Below are 18,681 nucleotides of genomic sequence, written 5' to 3'. Positions count from 1 at the left end.
CTATAATTAGTTTTTTTTTATCTTGCTGTGTTTCTCTACCCCTATGCCTAACACTGCAGATCTTCACAGATGATATTTTAGTCATCACTTTCATTTAGAAGTAGTATTGTAGGTTTGCAAAAGACAAAATGAAAAACTTTAAAATTTGCCTTTTTTGTATTGCAGTCCAAGTGGTACAATTCTTACCTCTATGGATCAGTTGCGGACTTATCTAGTAACTGATGGAACTTGTAAGTGTGGGCTGGAGTGTCCCCTGAACATCTATAAGGTAAGTGTTCTGTGTTTGTCTGTGACAGAGACTGCATGCAACACTATTTTGGAGATGGAGGACACCATGCGCTCTTTGGTTTCTGTAGGGATTAGTAAGATCTCTGTTTGGTGTCACTAGTTTGGACCTCTCAAGGGTCACTATGATTTTAGCACCAGTCCTTACAAACTGTATATTGGTTTACATAGCGATAAGTAAAACAGAGGAGACATTTCTGTAAGTTTTATCCTTCCATCATGACCAAAATGTATGTGGGGTGATGTATGATGTTCTTTCCTCCTGCAGGTTTTTAACTTTGACCCAAGAGCAGTGGTGAAACGGCGTAGCGCGGAAGACGTAAAGGCTGAAGAGGACATGACCAAACTCTGTAACCATCGTAGGAAAATCGTAGCCCTTGCAACTCTGTACAAAAGCATTGAGAGTACACCCCTTGCACTACAAAGTCAAGCTGCTGGTAAACACAAATTTATGATGCATACACACTCATATGTTAGCCGTATTGTTACTATTCCCAGTATATTATCCATATCTAGCACAGTGTTTAGTTATTATCTTATAGTTCTGATTGTATCTTGTACATTTGGCACTTTACTACTTGCATCCACTTACATGGGAGTGTGGGAGGTGTCTAGGCAGTTTTAACATTTTGCTGTTTTTCTTACTATTACTCTATTCATTTGACAGGATGTGGCTCAAGTCAGAACTTTAATGCAACATCCACCAGCCCAAAGATGGGGCAACACCCTTGTTCCCTGGATCCTGACATCTTCACCAAACTGATGATGGAAAAGGCCCACAACATGCCTGCTCACCACTTGGAGAAACCCCTGGATCACAAATCAGATGCTTTCACTTCACACCCTGGAGAAAGGTACTCTGACTTGCGATCCAGTCAGCGGCCCGCCTTATCCAGGCAGCATGGGACTCTTCTTGGTGAGTCCTATGCCTTAAGGAACTGTCCACCAGTGCCATCAAATGGTAATTACGAGGTGTTTTCAAGGACTCCACAAGCCATATCTCATGAGCTGTGTACCAGTTCTTTTACACAAGTTAAGTCTTCCCAAAATCGGCCTTCCTACCCCTCATGCAGTCAAGAACTTTCAGGCCTGTCCCCCAAACCATTAGCTCTTAATTCCTGTAGTTTTGTGCCAGGTGGCAACTTCAATCGGACGCTTGAAGAATCTATTCAAGGCTCACGGCGACAGTTTGTCTTTCCTGAAAAAGATCCACTGGGTATTTTAGACTCTAACAGCTGCAGGCCACCTAGCCCAAAGCACCATGTATTGAACTCTCCCCCTTTAATTCAGTCTCAGGTTCCCTTAATGAACCCTCACCCCGCTTCAGAAAACAACCCAGGCAACCATTCATCTACAGCCCTACCCCCTCCTTTCTCTCCATTCACTCGTAGTGGCGCTCTCACATCTCCCTCTACTACTAGGTCCTCTATGTCCTCCATTTCTTCTCCAGCTGGCAGTGTGGAGCCCTCCCCTCAGCGTTCCCGCCATTCATCAGCCTCCTCTGAGCACTTTCCTGCCCCCATAAGGTCAAGCTCAAGATCTCCACGACCTGTCAGCTCCCCTAAGCGCTCTGTGCCCCACAGTCCAAAAGCAATACTTGAAGGCCTCCCACCCTTTGGGCAGGCCCAACTGGGATCCTCTTCAAATGCCAGCCATGCCTTAACCCACCAAAGCAATAAAACAGCACCACCGGTGTCTTTGGGAGCAGCGCAAGGCTTACTGGGCTTTCCCCTCGGATGCATATTGGGTCAGCAAGCTAATGCTTCATTTCCTGCTAGCAGCCTTCTTACAGCAGCTGCAAAGGCCCAAATGGCTAATCAAACCAAACCTGAAGCCACAGCCCCTAGCACTTTACCCAGCCGAGTGCTGAATCCCAATACTTTGCTTTCTGCAACTGTTACTCAAGACGGTCGGGCCCTTCCCAGCAGGACTCACTCCCAGAAAAGGGATTTATTGGTGAAGCGCAAAAGACAAAGGAATTCTCCAGGCCCTGATGCAAGTCCTCAGGATGTTAGTGGGCACAACCCTACTAGTCCCAGTGGACTCTCCAAATTGAATTCTTGTTCCAAGTTAACAGGAACTGGGGGGCAGCTTGAGGAAGACATGGGAAGATCCAAAGCCATCCATTCACACTCTATTTCTGGTCACGTTCCCCCTTCTCTTCAAATGCCTCGATCATCAGTAGAGGAGTCCCCAAGCCAAAGCAAAACTCCAAACCTGTCTCCAGCTTCCCAGGATATCAGCAACCATCTTCTTGGCCTTGTAGGCCAGCTAGTCCAGACTTCTACAGAGCAGAACTCAGGGACTTCTTTACCACTGAAGTTACCATCTACACCCACTAACGCAAATCCACGTAAGTTTTGAACACATTGTTTTTATTTCATTTAAAGGGAACCTGTCACAATCATTTTGCCCCATAAGCCAACACCTGGACCTGACAGAGCATCTCATTTGGTGTCCAATGCTGTGTAATGTTACAACACTAGTTCTATGATTTATTCTAGTACATTTATTCAATGTGCAAATTCACATTTTGCAGTCACGGGGAGGAGAGCTAGTGCATAAAGTCAGGATCCTCACACCCCATCTCCTCCTTTCACCTCCGTTGCACCTTCCCTGGCCTCTGTGACGTCAGCGCTACCACAGAAGTTAATAGACTTTCTCATCCTTCATTACTAATCTTTTTTTTTTTTTTTTTTTTTTTTTTTACTGTTGGGTAACTTACTATTTCTTGTAGTTTCACATGGTATCCCCTGTTGTATTTTTATTTCATGTGGGATTTCCCTCTTAAAGCACTTGAGTGTATGTGATGTTGTCACCTGCATAATTCTATTTTTTTTTTCTGTTCTAGCATCCTCTTCTGGCCGACCCAGTCAATCTCCAGTACCAAAATCTCCTCTCCCTAACCTGCACCAGAGCAATGTTGTAGATGGCAACAATGAGCTGCCATGTTCTCTGACTGGTGCTGGGGATAGCTTCTCATTTTTGGGACAAGAGCATGTCATGCCATTTTCTACCCCTGCCCTATTAAATTTAGCATTGCTGGGATCATTGCCACTTTCGCTCAGCTTGAATCAACACCAACAGCTTCTTAACCAAGGGTTGCTCAATTTACTTTCCTCTTCTTTATTGAGTAGTGCAGAGCTTGGCCTATTGGGACTCCAAAACCCACCTATGACATTACCTTCTGCCATGGGTGACCCTGACTCCAATGCTGTGCAGGCTTTATTAATGGCATCTTTACTGCAAAATCCTCTTTTACCACTGGGAGGGCTTGGGCTACCGCAGCTCGATCTGCCACCACAAAACCAACAGCAGAGCGCCCTCTTGTCATCCCTTGCACCTTTGTTGGACTCTTTGCCTAATCCGCAGAATGACACAACTGAGAAAAATGAGACACCACTCACCTTGCCTGAGACGTTCTCTGAAAACACTCTTCAACCATTGCTCTTCCCACCTGTCTCTGCCTCTCCAGCCCTCATGGCTTTGAATTCAGCACTACTGGCTGCCAGTCTTGGGGCTGTTGACTCCTCTGCCTGCCCTGGACAGGTAAGATGGATTTTTTTTCTGTTATGGAGCCCTGAATGTTTGTGTACATTTTACATGGTCTTCAATAAATCTGTACTCTGTAAGCTCCTGTTATGATCAATTTTTGGTTTGGGGCAAAAAAATTAATGATGCACGTTAAAAGGTTTTATTATCACTATTAGAAGTTAAACGTGTTTGCAAATATAAATAATTTTTTTTTTTTTTTTAAGATTTTCTGTCCTCTCCTTAGCGGTAACAGTCTCTTGTCTTGAATGGTTGCAAATGGATATGTGAATGCAGGAACTTTGTATGGTCTGACGCTTCTCAGAAATCCCGCCGTTATGTCTTTACTGTAAACATGTTATCAGGCAGGGACACTACATGTATGTAAGATAACTTGGCCACAATAAAGAGATCATGGCTAGGTTTTTGACAAATGCCAGACTATAGAAAGGCAAATCTGTTTTCCAACATGAGATTAGGAAAACAGTGCCTCTGTTTGCTGTCTCTTAGGACAGCCTCCCTTAAAGAGGACCTTTCACCACTTCTGGGCACAGGCAGTGTTATATACTGCTGGAAAGCTGACAGTGCGCTGAATTCAGTGCGCTGTCGGCTTTCCCGATCCGTGCCCGGTGTAAAGAGCTTACGGTGCCGGTACCGTAGTGCTCTATGGTCAGAAGGGCATTTCTGACCATTAGCCAGAGACGTCCTTCTGCCTCGCGGCGCCAATCGCACTGTGCTGTGGAGCGGGGAGGAACTTCCCCCTCCCGCTCCTGATAATGCTCGTCTATGGACGAGCTGTGTGAGCAGGGGGAGGGGGCGTTCCTCCCCGCTCCACAGCACAGCGCGATTGGCGCCGCGAGGCAGAAGGACGTCTCTGGCTAATGGTCAGAAACGCCCTTCTGACCATAGAGCACTACGGTACCGGCACCGTAAGCTCTTTACACCGGGCACAGATCGGGAAAGCCAACAGTGCGCTGAATTCAGCGCACTGTCAGCTTTCCAGCAGTATATAACACTGCCTGTGCCCAAAAGTGGTGAAAGGTCCTCTTTAACATCATACATGACTTTTTTTTCAATACGCCTAATAACATAATGCGGGATTATTGCCAAACTAGTATTTCTATTCCAAAAGGAACAGATTCCCAGCTGTGGACAGCGCTGTTTCGATCTGTTGGATCTCTTCAGCACAGCGTAGGGATACTAGTTTGGCAGAGTGAGAGACTATAGACCAGGCTGTGCTGAAGAGATCCAGCAGATCGAAACAGCGAGTATATGGATGCAATTCTTCAGTCCGTACAGTTTCTCCATTAGTTCTGTGAATGCATGTACAATTAAACACCATGTCTTTGCATCACAGAACATTAGTTATGAAAATGAAAACCAGTTATTAAATTGTGTATTTATTACAACTCACAACATATATTACATGCTTAAAGGGGCTCTATCAGCAAAATTATGCTAATAGAGCCCCACATATGCGTGAATAGCCTTTAAAAAAGCTATTCAGGCACCGTAAATCTTATATTAAATCCCGCTCCCGTTTTTAAATAAAAGCATTAAAACATATATGCAGATCTTACCGAACGTGCACCATGGGTGGGGATGCATGATGTGACGTCAGCTTCGGGCACGCCTTCGGGCAGCTTCTTCTCTTCAAATCCCGTGCCTACGTAGTAGTGCTTCGCGCTGAAGCGCTAATGCGCAGGCTCACTCGCCATTTTACTTAATGGCAGTTCGCGAGTGAGCCTGCGCAGTAGCGCTTCAGAGGGAAGCACTACTACGCAGGCACGGGATTTGAAGAGAAGAAGTCAGAAGAAGACTCAAAACCAGAGGGCGTTACTACAAGAAGACAGAAGAGGCAGGCGTGCCCGAAGCTGACGTCGCATCGTTTATCCCCGCCCATGGTGCACGTTCTTGTAAGTTTTGCATATATGTTTTAATGCTTTTATTTAAAAATGGGACCGGGGTTTAATATAACATTTAAGGTGCCTGAATAGCCTTTTTAAAGGCTATTCACGCATATGTGGGGCTCTATTAGCATAATTTTGCTGATAGAGCCGCTTTAAAGGGTTTTTCACAAGAGCAACATTTTTCCTCTACAGGATAGGGAATGAGTCTGCTCATTGTGGTTCATCCACTGGGAACCTCTTCCCCAGCCATCATGAGACCAGGGCACCCGAAGTACCCTGTGTGCATGTGTGACAACCACTTCATTTACCTGTATGGAACTGATTGAAACAACTAAGTACAGTGTACAGTCAGTCCCATGTAAGTAAATCAAGTGGTGTTCACACATGCCCACTACCGTTCCATTCAGAAAGAGTGCTCAGGGCTCCCTGTTCTAGTGAGAGAGAACTACTTGAAATGTTTTGCTTAGTTTTGATTCCCCGTTCACTTCAAGTAGGGGTGGGCAATTTTGGCTAAAAATAAAAAAAAAATTTATTTTTGTTAACTTTATATCCAGTTCCCAATTTTATTCTTATTTTCTTTATTTTTACTGCTCAAAGTATCAAAAAAAAAAGTGAGGGTGGGTTCACATCTGCGCCCCGGTCTCCGTTTTGTAGGTTTCCGTTTCCTGCCTAAAACTGGACAGGAGACGGAAATCTGCAGTCACTTTTCAAACCCATTCATCTAAATGGGTTTGGAAAGTGTCCGGCCGTGAGCGCCGGTGAGCGTTTTGTGGTCTCCACGGCGAAACCAGGTTTTGTATAACTGGACACAAAGTCGGACATGCAGGACTTGTCTGGTTAAAAAAAAAAAAAATGGTTTCACTGCGGAGAGCACAAGGCGCTTACGGCTGGACACTGTCTGCCAGGTTTCCGTCTTCTGCCAACAGAAGATGGAAACCTGAAAACGAAGATCGGGCACTGGTGTGAACCCACCTTGAGCTGTTAGTGAGAGTTAGGCCTGGTTCACATCTGCAATCGGTAATCCATTTGGGGATTCCACATGGGGACTCCCCCGAACGGAATACCGAACATATTGGCAAGCGCGGATCTCATCTCATAGACTATAATGGGGTCCATGTGTTTTCCATACAGAACATGCGGGCAGAAAAGTACTTCTTGAACTACTCTCCTGTCTGCATGTCACGTGCAGACACCGCGGGGAAAGCACACAGACCCCATTATAGTCTATGGGGTCTGTGTGCATTCACTACTCACCACTTGTCAATGCGATCGGTATTCCGTTTGGGGGGACCCCATGCGGACTCTTCGAGTGGAATACCGAATGCAGATGTGAACCAGGCCTTAGATGTATGTAATGTAGACTTCAGAGAGGAGATGTATAGTGTGTGGTGTGTGTTTATGTACATACATGTACTCATACACACAAGTTTGTGAGGGAGTTGCAGAACTTTTCATTTATATCATGTTTGGGATTTATTGACATAAAACCAGAAAAGCTCTTTATGAACTATATTAAAATGATGACAAATTTAGATTAAACGTTGAGTTTTATTTCTTTTCCGGTTTCAGAGCATTATCAATACCTCCTGTACTGGATCTGGCTCCATTACTACAACCACTAACTCACCTGCCTTATCTGAGGGCAAACTCCCTCCGTCCGAACCACACAGCCCATTCCACCTCCAACAGCCGCAAGCACCTGGCAGGCTTAATACTCTGATGCCACCTCTGCTAAACCCATTGCTGACTGCTGGATTGTTAGGTAAGAACGAATAGCTACAGATGATGTTTCTATGATATCCCTACTCCTGCGTTTGGGTATTTGTATGTTTTGTTGATTTTATGATTTATATTTTTAGAGCAAGTGATCTGAAAAGAAAAATGATATTGTTAGAGGATTGTATTCTTAATAAAATATTAAGAATTTATAAAGCATGTATTAGCTGTTAAAAAAAACGCCACCAAAAAATCATGTCCACCTACAGGGGATCTCGCAGCGCTGAACACTAGCACAAGTGCCCAGATGGGAAGCCTCCAGTCTCTCTTGGGGGCACAGGCCCTGCTACAAAACCAGCAGGCTTTTTTACCATCTCTCCCGGGGGGTCTGGGAATGCAGTTCTTCCAAGGACAGTCTCTTTTGCAAGGACAGCGCGGTAACAACCAGGTAACTCCTTTTTCTTATTGTTATTTTATTCTCACGATTTTTGATAGTAACGGGGTTTTCTCCAGTAATCTTTTTTTGGTCTGCTATACAGTAAGTTTGTTAAATATTTGCAGTTTCAAAAGTGCCCCCATTCTCTGATCTGGCTGTCACATGACCTGACATTACCTACACCAATGACATGAGCTAAGAGGGGACATCACTAGTGACATTCTGTTTTGAGGATAGCTGAGTTGATTGTGTCCCCACTGTATTTTCCTTGTTCCAAGCATGTATGGACCAGGCACAAGTCCTTGTGGGGAGCAGCTCACTATATGACGCTTACGGCATGCAAAGCTTTATGGGAATTGTGATCTTAGAGTGGAGCTTCGTAAACAAATATTCCCTGAATCAGACCAACAACAAGCTGTGTGCACCAAGATCACCATTGTGCTTGGGAATCTGTTTTTTTTATTTTTATTTTGTGGAATTGGGTGGTATTGGAAACCCCCTTTTAAATAGCTGTTTTGTCATTCTCAACATTTCTATTAATTCGATAACCTCTTTCTTACCACAGAACAATTCATCAACATCAGAGAAAGAAGTCACCCAATCGCCCCACCCAGAAATTTGTATTACACCCACATCTCAAATCCCATCAAACTCTCAGCAGGCTTTGGACTCAAGTTTTGCCTCACAACGAGCTGATACTAACAAGTCTCAAGCTTTGCCGCTTACCCCTTCGCGGCCTGGTTCTTTTGTCTCCAACTCTTCAAGTGCCTTTGAATCCAGCCCCATCCCCAAAGGCCCCCCTTTTCAGGGACCAGTCCGCACTGACCTTCCTCCAGACACACCTTCTGACCCCCCAAGAACAGACACATTACCCCAGTCAATGGACCCTTCTGCCTCAGAGACAGAACCAGAAGCATCTCCACTGAAAAAGTGCAGGCTGCTGGCTGATTCTGTCATTCCCTCTGAGATCCCCAACGGGGCTTCCCAAAACATTCTCCCATGGATGGGTTCCCCTCACCCACCCAACGCAGTAAATCTTCCTGAAATGGATCTTTCTAAGGGCAAAGAGCGAGGCTACAGATTTAACGGTCGATCTCGAGCTGAGAGATCTTATGGTCGTCGGCCACGTGGTGATAGGTTATCCAGCACCAGGCACTCTTACTGGAGATATAATGGGGAAGATACCTCGCAGAATGATGGAGAGGAAGCAGGACAGAGCCAGGAAATCACACAACCGGTGCTGGGAATCCCTCCATTTACACATCATTGGCATGAGGAAGCAGAACAGCCAAGGGAGCAGGAGGTGGAAGTATGTATTGAATAAAATAAGCACGTATAGTGTTTATGTACTATTGTCGTATTTAGAGAGTCCACTTTATTCTTAAAGAGGACCTTTCACCACTTTTGGGCACAGGCAGTTCTATATACTGCCAGAAAGCTGACAGTGCGCTGAATTCAGCGCACTGTCGGCTTTCCCGATCTGTGCCCGGTGTGAAAAGCTTACGGCCCGGTACCGTAGCTCTTCTATGGTCAGAAGGGCGTTTCTGACCATTAGCCAGGAACGTCCTTCTGCCTCGCGGCGCCAATCGCGCTGTGCTGTGGAGCGGGGAGGAACGCCCCCTCCCTCTGCTCACACAGCTCGTCCGTAGACGAGTATTATCAGGAGAGGGAGGGGGGAGTTCCTCCCGGCTCCACAGTACAGCGCGATTGGCGCCGCGAGGCAGAAGGACGTTCCTGGCTAATGGTCAGAAACGCCCTTCTGACTGTAAAGCGCTACGGTACCGGGACCGATAGCGCTTTACACCGGGCATGGATCGGGAAAGCCGACAGTGCGCTGAATTCAGCGCACTGTCAGCTTTCTGGCAGTATATAACACTGCCTGTGCCCAGATATGGTGAAAGGTCCTCTTTAAGTACCTCCTTTTGCACATGTCATGGTGCAGTGTAAGTGCTTATTGTTACTGCAGCAGCAAGTGAGGACCATTGGTAATAGAAGGGGGCCGTCCAAGATTGGATTGTCTGAGAATTTAAGAAATAAATATAAAATGTTATATTAAAGAAAACAAAAAACAAAACACCACTTGCCTATAAATCCCCCATTAATCCGGTGCCTGTGCTTTTCTGGTAATGGGTCATATATCTGCATAACATCGGCAGCCAGTCACTGACTTCAGAGGTGATGCTATCCTATAAGACAAAGTAAATAAAGGACGACTGGTGTTGACCACCAGGACATAGTAATGGTACATAGGGTTTAATATTTTTCTGAATTGATACATGTAATATATAGTTGTAGTCTGATCTCTTGTATGTCATGGTTTAGGCTGTCCATATGATTAGTAATTTTAGACAGCCCTTTACGGCTTTGCTTCCATCGGAGATTTTATAATATTTGGTGGGAATATTAACATAACACACAGTGCTATTCTTCATGTCACAACAACAAGCATGTTGTGGGAAACCAATGGTCCATATTATAAGTTAATGGGATCCATTGGTCACTGCCAGCATCCATGGTTTCTCTGATCCGGTAGAGCACGGTGTCTTATCTATATGAATGATGCCTCTATAGTATTCTCAGCAGAACCTAGTAATGTTTGCCCCTGACTCCATCTTGTGTTTCCCGTGAGCGCCAACTGAACACAAATGTCTATGGGAAAGTCTGAAATGTTGAATCCATTGTATAGCATAATCGGAAAATGGTTCACGACGTAGTTTGCGGACGGACCTCTTTGGGCCAATGCCAGTGACTTCATCAGTATTTACAAACTAAGGGCCCCTTCACATGGATAAACGCGTGTGTATTTTGGCAAAATAGACGTGTAAAAATCAGACTCCCATTGACTTCAATGGCATTTTTATTTTTACACATGTAAAAAAAAAAACACGTCAAAATACACGTGTATAATGTCATTGAAGTCAATGGGAGTCTTATTTTTACACGTGTATTTTGCCAAAATACACGCGCGTTTACACCGTATGCAGGGACCCTAATTTCTGATGTTCTGTATGGAGTTAACATTCCAAACATGACATTTTTGCAGAACAACTCTTTATTTTAGAAAGCTTTCATTGCTCTGCTGCTTAATGTGGGGCTTATTGGCTAGTTACATAACAAAATGAGAAAAGAGAATATTTAGAAATGTGAATAATTTGTGGAACTGAACTGTTCTTCGCCCGTCAGGTGCCACCCCAGCTGCTGAAACGCTCCCGCAGAGGAAGAAGAAGAGGCCAAAAGTAAGTTAGATTGTAATAATGACATATGTAGCTATGCTGTATACATACAGACTTGTCAGTTAATGCTTAGATTGTAATTTACCAGGATTGTCATGTACCTCCAGTGACCAACTATAAGACCGTTTAGAGATATACGCATTAGTTTGTAAATTCAAGCTTCTAATCTTCAGTTAACAAATGAATGCTCATTGCCATTTATAACCTACAATATAGAAATAATCAGGAATCTAGTTACTACACCCCTTTTTATTTTCAACTTGCTGAGGAAAAATCGGTAGATAACTTACCCAAACCTGCAACCATATTTGGTTTGTGGGTCTGTGATTACAGGAGCCTCTGCAGTTCTAAAGTACATTAAGTCCCTGATTATCTGCATGGAATAGGTTTCAAGTTTACCCATGGACACCTGAAGCTGAGGGATAGTAGGACCTCTACTCCATGTAGTGTATGAAGCCAGAAGCAGATGGCTTTATGCAATGGCTCAGTCACAATATAGCTGTCCTGGCCACTTGGCCCCGTTCATACGGGGGAAAGAGGGGGCGGATTTTGGCGCTGAATCCACATCATAATCGGCCTCCTCACAATAGCAGTCTATGTAGACCGCTAGCGCTCTTTTTTTTTTTTTTTTTTTTGCCAATCACGGAAAAAAGAAGCGCGCTGCCCTTTCTTCAGGCGGATTCTGCGGCTGATTCAGTCGCGGCGTCCGCCTCGCAGCAGCACCCTCCGGTCTAGGCCCATTCATTTGGGCCTACGTCGAACCGGAGTGCAACGACTGTTGGAAGTCGCAGCAGGCTGATTTTGGCCATATTCTTCCCGCGTCAGGATCAAAATCCGCCATCCGTGCCCCGTGTGAATGGGGCCTTAGAGTGTACAAAGCCATCTGCACCTAGCTCCGTAGAACTGCTACTATTTTATTAATATAAAGTCTTGGATACGTCCCCTGCCGTTCTAGCAAGTGGTGTATTGTAGAACAGGCCATACACTTAAGATTACCATAGACCGTATGCTTGCTCTTTTAGACAACTGTGGAAAAAATACAGAGCAATAATTCTTTCAGAAATAGAATTTTAATAGCAATTAACCAAATGCAAAGAGAACAAAAGAGAAATCTATATCATATCAATATTTGGTGTGCTTATTTTTTGCCTTCAACATCAGCAATTCTTCTAGATACACTTGCAGACAGTTTTTGAAGGGACTCTGCAGGGAGGTTGTTCCAAACATCTTTGAGAACTAAGCATAGATCCTCTTTAGATGTAGGCTTGCTGCAGTCCTTCTGTCTCTTCATGTAACCCTAGACAGACTGGATGATATTGAGATCAGGGCTCCTCTCATCACTTCCAGGACTCCTCCTCCAAAGGGCGGGAACACCAAATATTTTGTTCATTAAACATCATTTTAATTGACAAAAATAAACCATTAACACTTCAATTTTTGAAAGCATCCTTATTTGGCGGATCTCCCCCCCCCCCCTCGCTTAAACCTCAAGAACGTGAAGGGGGCATTCACACAGAGTAACACGGTGCTGATTCTGGCACAATAACTTGCGTAAAAATCAGCGCTGCAAAACAGAATCCCATTGACTTCAATGTGTTACGTACGTTAAATGGAACCCATTGAACTCAATGGGTTTCTGTTTTGCAGCGCTGTTTTTTACGCGAGTTATTGTGGCAGAATCAGCGCCGCATTACTCGGTGTGAATGCCCCGAACTTCCCCATTCACATGCAGACTCATCTCTGTACTAATCCACTGATTATTTCCCCTGATATTTGCTGATGGGGAGAGTCAGGAGGTCTCCATGACCTATCTAAGTCATCTGATCTGTATGAACATTTAAGACTTGATTGTTTCAGAGACTACGGAAAATATTCTAGCATCTCAAGACTACGACTTTAACAATTTCACACTTGTTTGTGGTTGCAGTTCCCAAAGGATGGGTTCTCGTATTGAAGCTGTTCCTGCAAAATGGCCAACTATGGATCCCGCCAATGGTTTAAATGTAAGAGCTTTTTCAGTGTACCCAGAGATCTCCTACAGGAGGACATATTTTTACATGTCTAATATATTGCCAGAGATGAAGGATCTGTTTCGTATTATCTTTGGCCATACGAGTCTACGCTGACTTGCATAATGCTATTACATGGTGATACCCTATTTTAAAGGGGAACTATCATTTAACATTTCATAAGTTTTGATTGGTGAAGGGTCAGATGAGAAAACCTCCAATTCTATCTAAACCAAAGGGGCACTTTCAGATCTTTTTTTTTTTTTCTTTCAAAGAATCTATTAAAAGATTGAACCAAATCCGAGACCGGTGAAAATCTTTCACTTATTGTTACATGTAGATGTAGATATTTTTGTTTGATAGTAGCAGGATATAAATAAAATGTAATAGGTTTTCCATAGTGTTTAGATTTATTTATTTTTCTTAACAAATGAGATACATATCTATATAAAATGTCGGCCCTTTATTCTCTTCCAGGCTGAACGTCCCATTATTCGCCAGAACCGCCCTGGTCGACCAGCCAAGAACAGACGGCGGAGGATCATTTAGAAGAATTTCCCTATGTTCATTCTTAGTACATCACCCATCATCTTCAGTTCTAAGGCACTTCCCTGCTCCCCGGTCTAGGCCACGTTTTCTTTTCACTCATGCTAGCTAATAGCAAAGCTTTTATTTATGATCTTGTGTCCTGAGAGGCGGCACTGGTGAGATACTAGGGTATACTGTCTTCTCCTTCTCCAGTGTGGGCACTGACCTGGCCCAGTAAGCTCCGCTCAGTGTGTTTTAGTATTGGGACTTTGTATCATTTGGATCTATGTATGAGATTGAAACACTTGTGTTATGAAATGTATATCTTTTGACATATTATTCTAGATATTTAAATTGCCCCCTTTTTATTTGTAGGAGGGGGAGCGGTGGCATATCTCTGCGGTTTCTAAAGGTTTTATGGTAGGAGCAGGCCATTTTTTCCCCCACTTCCAGATTCTCATATGTATATAGTAATATTTTAGATGACAACAAGAATTGGGCTCTGAAGAACTACTGTGGTTAGGTCTAGATACCTAGTGGCTACCCAGTTGGTATTGGTGAAAGACTCCCAGCATACTCTGCCAGCCATATCGCTAATAATATATACTGGGACTTGTTTAATCCAAGTAGATGGCCACTAGATGCCTAAACCTACTTGCTATAATACACATGAGCCATAAAGTGACTGCTAGACTCCTAGAAGCACAATCTGCATTATCCACTTTCGCTCACATGCCCTTGTATTGTCCATTAGACTATTTTAATTTATTTATTCTCCATCTTGTGTATATTTTTCCCACATTCGGGTACTTTTGCTTCATTGACTTTGTTGGTTTTCTGGTTGCTTGGTAGTTTTTGCCCACGTTTTACTTTACAGCAACTTTACGGTATCACACACACAATCACATCACTGTTAGACTTCACTACTTGTGCACAACTCCCATAGACTTCAATGCAGGAGGCCAGGCATGATGTCACTTCATTGAATTCAATTGGGAAGGCTGAATCTGTGAAACAGAGGTGACAGGATCCACACCTATCAAGCATATATGCCGTATCCTATGGATTTGACGTATATGTTTAAGAAATGGGGGTGTCTTTCCAAAGCATGGATATAACATAACTTCTAAAGTGGTTGTCCATGACTAGAAAAATACGGCTAGACCTGTTCACAGGTTGTATATAGCATTGCAGCTCTAACCCTATCACTTAAAGAGAATTTGTCTTCAGAAAAATTACCTTTTTGTAATACTCCTCTTATGTTTTTTTTAAGAATTTTTGGTGGTGATTTTAATTTTTTTTTCATCATAGTCTGTATTCCAATTTATTTTTTATTCTAGTCTTATAATAGTCTGACACTTCCTATTCTTACATAGCACAGGCAGGATGACAATGACAGGTATCTTCTATATATGGATAATATAGGAATCACCATTCGATAGTTGCACGATGACCAGAGCATATATAGAAAACTCTTTCACATCCCAGTGAATATCTAAAGCAGACTTCTGACCAATCTTTATAGCACATATTTTTTGCACCAGATCGGCTTCAAGGAAGACCATTTTTACATGGCGGGGCTTTGGTCATTTGGGGGTGGGTTATAGGCGGGCTCCAACTTGTAGATGGGAAGGCTCTCCGCTGGGATGTCTGCGTGACACAAACATCTGAGTGGACCTGGCAAATCACTAGACATCGAGGCTGGATACTTCGCACTAGGCCATTACACAATGGTAATGTGTAAACTATCAGGTAGTGCAACATCCTTAGCAACTACAGGTCACCGCACATTACCATAGCAATGTGGCTAGCCCAAAGTATCCAGCCAAGACTGAAGCTGCCCCCCCAAAAAAAAAAAAAAAACCCAACTTCCCGGTCCTGGTCCTTGTATTGGTGGATGGGGACCCCTGAAGTACAGGAAATAGAATTAAAAAACATGCACTCAGAAAGTGAAAGCAGATTAGAAAAAAAAATGTCTCATCTAGTTTTAATTGGTAAAAAAAAGAGAGAGAGGTAAGGGGCCATTTACACGGAGTAAACGCGCATGTATTTTGGCAAAATACACGTGTAAAAATAAGACTCCCATTGACTTCAATGGCATTTCTTTTACACGTATATAAAATACACGTCAAAATACACGTGTAAAATGTCATTGAAGTCAATGGGAGTCTTATTTTTACACATTTATTTTTTTTAAACGAGTATTTTGCCAAAATACACGCGCGTTTACTCCGTGGGAACGGGCCCTAAGGCAGTATATTTTCCTTAAAGGGATTTTCCAGCAATATGATGCTAAGCTTCTCTTGCTCCTCACAGGAAGTGACATCACATACATTGGTCACATGGCCATGTTGCAGTTCAGTCGCATTCATGTGAATGGGGATTTATGTACCCATCACTCCTGAGAAGAGGAATGGAGTTCAGTTTCCTAATCCTGGATAACCCCTCTAAATAAATGCAACTGAACTGCAAAACCAGACACCATCCATGGCCAGGCTGTGGTTTCTGGAAGAACACAGTCGTGTTTTTCTAGTCCCGGACAACCCCTTTAAGGCATTGCTTGATATCTGAGTCCGCATCCACTGAAAGAGATATCCCACAACCTTTAGAAGGGGTCACATATATAATAAATGGCTCTTGAATAATATGGAGCATATATCTCTACATATCAGATCTAATGTACTTTTATGAAAACCTTTTAACTACACTTTTTAATCTGTATCTGGTTCTGAATATGCCGCATGAAATGTGATGGTATCGTGTGCACATGACATGATCAGTCTCTTATTCTGCTTTATATCATGGTAACTAGTATTTTACCAAGTATCCCGTATGGACCGTAGAGACTGGCAGCTAGAAAAGAGGACATGTTGTAAAAATGGTTATCTGAGAATTATTTTCTGGTTAATATAATGTAAGTCATACAGAGGACCTGTAAATCTGCTGCAGTATATACTTGCGTTCTCCATGAACTTACAATGCTATAGCAATTCTTTTCTTCTCTTAGGGCTAGTTCACACGGGGCCAATGGAGCAGATTTTGACAGCGGATTTCGCCTCAAAATCCACCTCCATACAATGGAGCTCTATGTGAACTGCTAGCGTTCGATTTTCTGCTAGCAGTTTTTTTCTGCTTGCAGAAAAAAGAAGCGACATGACCTTTCTTCAGGCGGATTCCGCCTGAGGAAAGCAATAGAAGTGAATGGGAGGCGAAAACCGTGTCGCATTTTTTGCGCGTTTTTGCAAATAAAATGTGACCCGTTTTTTACGGCCCATTCACTTTAGGGGAGGGGAAAAACGCATGGTATTTTCTGAAGCGGTTTTTACCAAAAATGCTCCAAAAACGCCTCAAGGTCAAAAAAACTGCTTTCTAATTAGGAAGCTTTTTTTTCCGGACCAAAATAAGCCAGGCGGTTTTCACGTGTGAACTAGCCCTTGGAGTGCAGGTTTTTGCAGAGTTTAAGGAACTCAGTTTGACTTCACTGTGAGAATAGACCCTAAAGACGGCAGCCACATTAGTGTAGTCACAGCAGGTTAGATGCTGTGGAGGGATTACCGGTGATATCCTGCATCGACATACAGTACAGGTCTATTCACACGGAGGAAAATGGTGAGCAGTTTGGTGTGCTAGCAGAAAAAGGAACCCATTGAAGTTAATGGAAGGCGTTTTTTTCAGCGCTGAAATTCCACACCATATTCCTCACCATTTTGCCCCGTGTGAATGGACCCTAACAGTGTTAAACAGATCCCATCCGAACTGCTGAAAGTCCCACAGCACAAAGTATCTGGTACTATGGGTTTTCAATCCGCTGCGGGTTTGTCATGGCTTTTACCTCTTTCTTTTCAATGCAGAGAGTGAGAATTGTCCTCGCCAATTTCATCTGCTTTTTGCTGTGGTCCGGTCCGCTGCAGGATGATTTCTGCACTGAACAACTCTGTGTAACCTTCGCTTTGTTCTTCCTGGAAATGTGTAAATTAGACCAGGGCTACGTTGCAACTTTTTATAGCAATGCTCAAAAGAGAGGATTCCTGAAGACCCAATGTATTGTACACCGCTCTTTATGTCCGCTATACCAATGGTGGATGTGCTTGATTCATGATGAACTAGGCACATTCTCAGGGAGTCTTTGCGCCTAGGCAATAATTTATGCCCCCTCCATCATAGGTTAACTTTTGTGGTCACTTAGACCATTGATGATGGACGTGGCACAGATGATGGCTCGGCCCACTGTGAGAAAAGTGATGAGGATGCCACAAGAACACCATTTGCAACTATTTTAGTTATAAATGGTGTTAAATAGTTGCAAATCACCAGCTTGTAACAATTTTTAAAGGAAAAAACTGGTTTAAAGTGGTGTTCACATGTTGGAATTTGAGGCTGAATCTACCTTTAAAATCCTCATATTCCACCAGAAATCTTCCTCCCATTCATTTCAATGGCAGGCAGTGGCACATAGTAGATATTGTTTCTGCTAGCGGAAAAAACAAGTGTCCTGCTTGTTCTTCAGGCGGATTCTGCTCCCATTGAAATGAATAGAGGCAGAAAATACACCTTTTCCTTTAACCCTGCCCAATAAAGGCAAATACAGTGGCACTCTTCCTACATGTACAGCCCCATAAGAGTCCTGCATTTACCCAATTCATGTTCACTGTTGCTCTACAGCTACAGTCCAGATGACCACATTGAGGTGTATGCTATCTTGTAGTTAAAATGATTAAATATGCATAGAAAATGTTGCAGAGTAGCCCCGGCCTAAGGAGACAAAAGGTTGGTTACCATACTCACTGTCAGTAGGGATTTCCTTACACAGTCTGATGTATACACTGGTTAGTGACTATAGCAATGGTAACACCCACTTGTCTGTGTCGTCATGGTACAATACAGAGTTTTAAGAAAAGACGCTACAGAATTGTTACTTTATGGGAAATTCTAGGACATGTCAGTTAATAGATCCTCCAGCAATAGGTCTTATATAGTTACTAGAGATGAGCGAGTACTATTCAAAACAGCCGTTTCGAATAGCACGCACCCAT

General features: G+C 43.3%; 1 protein-coding gene across 2 annotated transcripts in view; it reads left to right on the top strand.

The window, feature by feature from the left end:
• Positions 1–15,237, top strand: part of MBD6 (methyl-CpG binding domain protein 6) — a 36,198-nt gene extending 20,961 nt beyond the window's left edge. For both annotated transcript variants that reach the window (XM_075265714.1, XM_075265713.1), the window contains exons 4-13: positions 166–268; positions 554–722; positions 953–2,638; positions 3,137–3,834; positions 7,296–7,488; positions 7,712–7,890; positions 8,444–9,187; positions 11,062–11,114; positions 13,039–13,114; positions 13,598–15,237. In XM_075265714.1, coding sequence (XP_075121815.1) covers positions 166–268; positions 554–722; positions 953–2,638; positions 3,137–3,834; positions 7,296–7,488; positions 7,712–7,890; positions 8,444–9,187; positions 11,062–11,114; positions 13,039–13,114; positions 13,598–13,669 — 3,973 coding nt within the window. In that variant the 3' untranslated portion in view covers positions 13,670–15,237. The remainder of the gene's footprint in view (positions 1–165; positions 269–553; positions 723–952; positions 2,639–3,136; positions 3,835–7,295; positions 7,489–7,711; positions 7,891–8,443; positions 9,188–11,061; positions 11,115–13,038; positions 13,115–13,597) is intronic.
• Positions 15,238–18,681: the final 3,444 nt, after the last annotated feature.

The sequence above is a fragment of the Leptodactylus fuscus genome, chromosome 2 (genome assembly GCF_031893055.1).
Source record: "Leptodactylus fuscus isolate aLepFus1 chromosome 2, aLepFus1.hap2, whole genome shotgun sequence".
NCBI classification, from domain to species: domain Eukaryota; kingdom Metazoa; phylum Chordata; class Amphibia; order Anura; family Leptodactylidae; genus Leptodactylus; species Leptodactylus fuscus.
This window is presented reverse-complemented; position numbering and strand designations above follow the sequence as displayed.